The sequence below is a fragment of the Sparus aurata genome, chromosome 22 (assembly GCF_900880675.1).
Source record: "Sparus aurata chromosome 22, fSpaAur1.1, whole genome shotgun sequence".
NCBI classification, from domain to species: domain Eukaryota; kingdom Metazoa; phylum Chordata; class Actinopteri; order Spariformes; family Sparidae; genus Sparus; species Sparus aurata.
Window position 1 is genome coordinate 29,695,757 of NC_044208.1, and position 6,000 is coordinate 29,701,756.

At 45.9% G+C, this 6,000-nt stretch overlaps 2 protein-coding genes across 6 annotated transcripts in view; both read left to right on the plus strand.

Moving 5' to 3' along the window:
* Positions 1-6,000, plus strand: part of LOC115574089 (NACHT, LRR and PYD domains-containing protein 14-like) — a 915,401-nt gene that overhangs the window by 229,384 nt on the left and 680,017 nt on the right. The gene's annotated exons all lie outside the window — the stretch shown is intronic.
* adgrg6 (adhesion G protein-coupled receptor G6) overlaps positions 1-6,000 on the plus strand; it is an 85,156-nt gene that overhangs the window by 3,735 nt on the left and 75,421 nt on the right. For all 5 annotated transcript variants that reach the window (XM_030405308.1, XM_030405310.1, XM_030405311.1 and 2 more), the window contains exon 2: positions 4,954-5,066. In XM_030405308.1, coding sequence (XP_030261168.1) covers positions 4,954-5,066 — 113 coding nt within the window. The remainder of the gene's footprint in view (positions 1-4,953; positions 5,067-6,000) is intronic.

The window sequence follows — 6,000 nt, forward strand, 5'->3', positions numbered from 1 at the left end:
TCTGCCAGCTGTTACACAACCTGAGGAGGCGATACGCCCAGAAAACATGTTTGCTGTCCCTGAAGGCCAAACTCTTAAACAAACTGTCTTTAAGAGGTGACGTCAGAGAACATCCTGCTGACAGCAAGTGTGTGTGTGGGTGCGTGTGTTTGTATGTGTGTTACCTGTCCACCAGGTAAACAGGGTGCACGTCTCTGACACTGAAGATCAGCTGATGAGATAGACAGAAGCTTTGTTTCTCGGTGGGTCAGGAGGTGCGTGGAGGAATGTGCTTTAATTAAAGCTGCAGCTGCAGGTGGAGTCGATCCTGATGACGGAGGCGTTCATCATCATCCGACCTCATTTCAGCTGAAACAGAGAAGAAGTTCCACCTTCTCAAACCCAAACATGTGAACACGAGCCTGTTGATGAGATCCGAGTCCTTAAAATGACTTTTTAACGGCCGAGGCTGAAATCTGGTCACATTTCTGTTGAATCAGAGTTCAGCTTCAGACGTCTCACTGATCCTGCGAAGTTTCTCATCATGCAACAACTCTTAAAACAACCTGATGTGTGAGGAAGTCTGGTGACGTTGTTCTCATCACAACAACAGTTATTACACTTGAATATGAAAACAGAGACAGACGTTTATATCATTCATGTTACTAACACTCATTACAAACAAACTCTGTTGATCTCCCTCGTGATCTCCAAACAGCAGATCGTCTTTGACATTCATCAACAGAACAACTGATCGATCAACAGAGGAAATAATCAAATCCACCGTCGGGCTCGATAACAGATCCTGAAGCTTTTCGGTGTCTTTCTGCTCGTGTTTCTGCCTGGTTCAGTTGTATTCCAAGCTGCAGCTCTGATGACGTCACTGGTCAGAGAGCAGCTGGTGAACACAGTCGAGCATTTAGCAGCTAAAGAGATATTTCCCTCCGGAGGTGGTGGAGACCAAACACAGAGCTAAAAGAGAGAAATCATGGACACGAGCACGACTCACCGTGTGGTTTGTGTCTGCTGGATGTGGGAATAAACCACAGCGTGGTGACGTGTGTGCTGTCAAGACTTTAAGATGTGATGTTTGTGTGTCTGTGTTGGTTTTGGTTGCAGATTCTTGAATATGGGGATCGACTGCTGTTCTTGGTCTCTTCTGACAGTAGATGAAGTGTCTTTGTGTCGGTCGGACAAAAAAAGGAATTCAACAACGTCGCTTTGAGCTGTGAGAAATCATGATGAGCATTTTAAACTTGAACTTGAAATAATGAGCAGAAAACACAGCACTCAAACATCCCACAGCGTAACGATCAGTGTACGGCGCCGGAGCTTTCAGCGGGCGGCGAGTTCCATTTAATCTTCTCAGCAGGAACAAAGATTCACAGCGTGGTGTGTGACGGCAGGTCGGCTGCAGATTTGACTCGTGTGGAGCTCAGACCTCCACCGACGCTGACAGATCTGATTGAAATCCATCAACACAACACAATAAATATGACTGAAACTCTGATGAGACTCAGATTATAACCTGAACCGAGTCGATCTCTGTCTAATGATCTCCTGGTTGTGATCATCCTGGATGAGAGGAACTCTGATGTTGGAGCTCTTGTTGAAGGTGCTGCTGTGATGTGAACCTCAGCTTCATTGTGTGATCCAGGACAAAATGTCTGACTCGGAGGCTGGAGGGTTTGCCGGCTGCCGTCCAGCCCGCGGACGCATGAATCGGCCTCTTTATGCAGTCGTGTCCGCGGCCTCGTTCGCTGACCTCGCTCCACTTGTCATTCACTCCCATTTCCATGCTGGAGGACGGAGGCGGGAGGAGGGAGGAGGAGGGAGGAGCAGGGGGGAGACGAGGAAACAAGACGCACGAGTTGACAAAGAAGCGAGTTTTCTTTAATGTCAGGAGCTGCATGAATTTGCAGCAACAAAAGCCGGACGATGAAATCAAATCGAGTTCTGTTCTCTGGCTTTAATATGCACGATGCTCGCAGCGCGTTCCCAATGTTAGCGCACAGACTTCACTTCAAATGCAGAGAGAAAAGAACTTAATTTAAAGTTCAGTTCAGACTTCTTCTCGTCTCACTTCCTCCACCTCGTCAGTCCAGTGTGTGTTTAATAATTCATCAGTTTGATCAGTGAACGTGAAGCTGCTTCGCTTTATTCAAACACACTGCTCCTCTGCTGGAGGCTGACAGGTGACCTCCATCCTCGCAGGTTTGAGATTCACTCTGAGAAAACTACGATTAAAGTCGTGTGTGTACAGAGCTGCAGCACACAGAGATCTGAAATATTGATTCTTCAACTTAATCAGAAGAATGAATGTATGTTTCTATAAACTACAGATATGTTGAAGGTCAGTTTTCTGTTCCGTGTCGTGACGAGGATGTGACGCCTGTCAGTGTTAGTCGCCACCGACACGGCTGGAAAATGTCTGATCTCAAAAATATGAAATTTTCTTGCCTCCAATGCATCAAGAAAATGTCACCATCATGTTAAAAATGTCCAAATATGTTGCCACTAACACGGCTGTCGACAGGTGTTCGTCACTCAGCTGATGTGTTCAAATTCCACTGTAAAAAAACAGCAACCAGACGATCAGAACAAAATATGATTTAATGTTTCTTTGTGCTGTTAATCTATCGTGGAACATAGAAAGTAATATTAACACTCTTTAACTGGAGACTTTGCTGCCATCAGGCTCAAAGGTTTCAGAAATGCAGACGACTGAGGTGAATCTGACGCAGGTCGTTCTCTCCACACAGAGAAACAGGTAAAGAAATAAAAACACCATAGATTAACAGCAACTTCACTCCACGAGGAACCAATCAGCTGCAGACATGTCCAGCTGAGGAACCAATCAGCTGCAGACATGTCCAGCTGAGGAACCAATCAGCTGCAGACATGTCCAGCTGAGGAACCAATCAGCACCTGAGTCAGTCGGACTCCTGACTGTCTGCAGATGCAGCTGAGCTCCATCAGAACCAACAGACAAACATGATTGTGGTTCCTGATGCGGAGTGAAGCTGCTGTCAGCCTCCACAACACTAAAGTGTTTGTTCTGTCTGAGCAGCATCTGGACCTCTGAACCGCTCTGTGGTTCTTCTCTTCTGTATTTTTCTGTGTTACAGAACAGGTACTGACGAGGTCCAGACTGTTGTGGTCACCTGGTGTGATGTCATATCTGTAATCAGATTACTTTGAAGGTCCATCTTGAATGAAAGTTGATTTTTGAGTCTTATTCCAACTCGTAGGCCGAGACGGTTTGATCCCAGAACTGTTCCTACAACCAGGAGCTGTAAATGATGTAAAGAGGAGGCAGCAGTGATGTCACAGCGGAGGTCTGTGAGATTAGAGACTACAGCCGTCATCTAACACTTTAACTCTAACATGCACTCAGTAATCTGCTGTGAAGCGTTTAATCTGCCTGAAACGTGACGGCAGCCGGCTGAACACAAATGTCCAACGATCACCAGAACAAATGTTAGCTGAGTCACAGATGAGACACCTGAACCGCTCGGTCAGCGTCAGAACCTCCTCATGGTTGGATTAAAATCCCTGATCTGGTCGTCACGATCACGGATGGAGACGATCTGACCTCTGGTGACAAATAGCTGACTGTGACGCCACAAACATCTGATAAAGAAGTCCTCAAGAACCTGGACCAGAACCTCGGACTGTGCTCAGGTGTGTGGCAGCTTTGTTGGCTGTAATGGTTCTGATTGTGGTTCCGCGTGTCGATCAGTTTCTTCTGATCGAGCTGTTAAAGGAAGCATTTTTATTCTGATCATCAGGCTCCTGATTAAAAACACAGATTACAACAGCAAACATAAAGACTTATGACACTGAGCTGATCCAGGATCTGCTCCAGCACCTCCCTGTCTGTCCATCATGAAATATGGATCGACACTTTATCTCCTCGTCCTCCGCGGCTCTGTTTTGGGCGTCAGCCTTCAAAAGCCCCTCTGGGTCCCAGATTCTGTAGAACCTCAGATGTTTATAGTCCCACAGCAGCGACTGTTGAGTAACAGCAGGCAGATGTGAGAGAGATGGAGTTTTGTTTTTCTGAGGTCGATCTGTCAAATATAATAACAGTTCACAAAGTTATTGGATAACGATATTCAAGATTATAGATCATCTTCACAGTTTTCTGCCATGTTTTAGTGTACAGTCAGTTACTGCTGACGTAAAGGTTAAAAACACGGCTGCAACATTCACAGACTGAGATTTAAGATAATAAACTGTAACTGTACAGAACTCAATACTGACAGAGAAGCAGACGTCAATCCTCCTCTCTGATGTTTTTCTGGAGAGACGAACTGTTTCTCTCCTCGTCGTTCCCCCGCAGGCTCGTCTTCCTCACGCTGGATGTTTTGAGGCTTCATGAACTATTGATGCCGGTCGGTCCGACTTCCTCCGGTTCAGTTTGACTCTCTGGTGAGCAGATAAGAGCGTCTCGACCTCCATCACCACGGAGAGACGACCTGTCAGACTGTGTGTGTGTGTGTGTGTGTGTGTGTGTGTTTCAGGGCTGCAGCAAACTCTTCTTTTCATTATTAATAAAAGCTGAATATAGAAATGATTATCTGTTACAAAGTCCGAGTGTTTGTGTGGGTCGACCCGGAGGAACCGTAGTGACGCAGTCTGTCACCTTCATGATTAATTGACTGATTGTTTTCAGATTCAGAATACTTTATTAATCCCCGGGGGGAAATTGTTTCTTTGTTGTGTTACCGTGATGACGACCTGTGTGCTGTGATGACGTGGTTACATGGTCTCTCTCTCTCTCTCTCAGCTCTGCTGTGATTGGTCGATACAGCTCGGTGTAAAAACAGGAAGCAGAAAACCTTCCAAAGCAAAATCTCTCGCCTACAAATTCATGCATTCATCTGCAGATATCTGAGTGTGTGGACAGCTGGAGTGAGAACCACGACAGCTTCATATTGTTCTGATTGTTCTGCCTGTCTGTTCCTGCAGGGCGTCCTGTACAGGTGGAGCAGGAGGAGGAGGAGCAGGAGGAGGAGGAGGAAGGTGGAGGCTGCGTCATGTCGTTCCAGTCGTCCTGCTGTGGATGAGTCTGCACCGGCACGGTAGGATCCCGACCCGTCACCACGCCGTCTCCTTTAGACCTTAACAGCAAAGTGTCAGGATTCTTCCTCCTGATCTGACAGGAGGAGGAGAAAGAAAACAAAAGTTGCTCTCACAGCTGAGAAACTGTCAAAGACGAGTCGATACGTCCGCGCCGAGCCGGACAGTTTTATTCCACGTGTGCTGAGATTTAATGGAATCAGACCGAAAATCCCCAAAATAACATCAACATCTGATTCTGACGGACCAGGAAGTTCATCTGGAGTCAAACTGACTGAAGAGCTAGCATTTATGTTGCTAACGTTCAAGCTAATTATAGGAAATTCAATTAATAAACTCTCAACGTCCCAATCTGTTTAAAGAGGATCCACAGATGAACTCCACTCTGTGATGTGTGAAGCTAAATTAACTGTGTAGCAGTAAGAAGCTAATGCTAGGCTACAAACAGACGACATCACGGTCACATGACTGAAACGTCTCCACCACTAAGAGTCTTACTGCACAATTACTATCCAGGTTTTCTATAAACTGATCAATGTACAAGTTGTAAAGTCAGAGTTAGAACAGTGTGTAACTAAAGTGGCCTGTAAAGACGGACTAGTGAGTAGATGAGTCTCCGTGTTCGCTGTGAGGACGTTTAATGTCCCCGACAACCTCTGTAGTCTCATTCAGACACTCGTTAGCAACCGCTAACTGTTTCTAACTCATGGAGAGCTTCAGGATTAAACTGTGGGACATTAATGATGAGTTTATGTTGGAGAACAAAACTTAGAAGACGTTGTTTCAGGATATAACCAACAAAACACTTCAAAAACCTCAGAGACGTTGAGATTAGATCTGGACGCAGCCGTGGAGACGGAGACTCTCGCCGACCAGCCGGCTAACTTCCGGTTTAGCGCCCAGCTAACAAGAATGGGGATAAAATAAATTAATTGT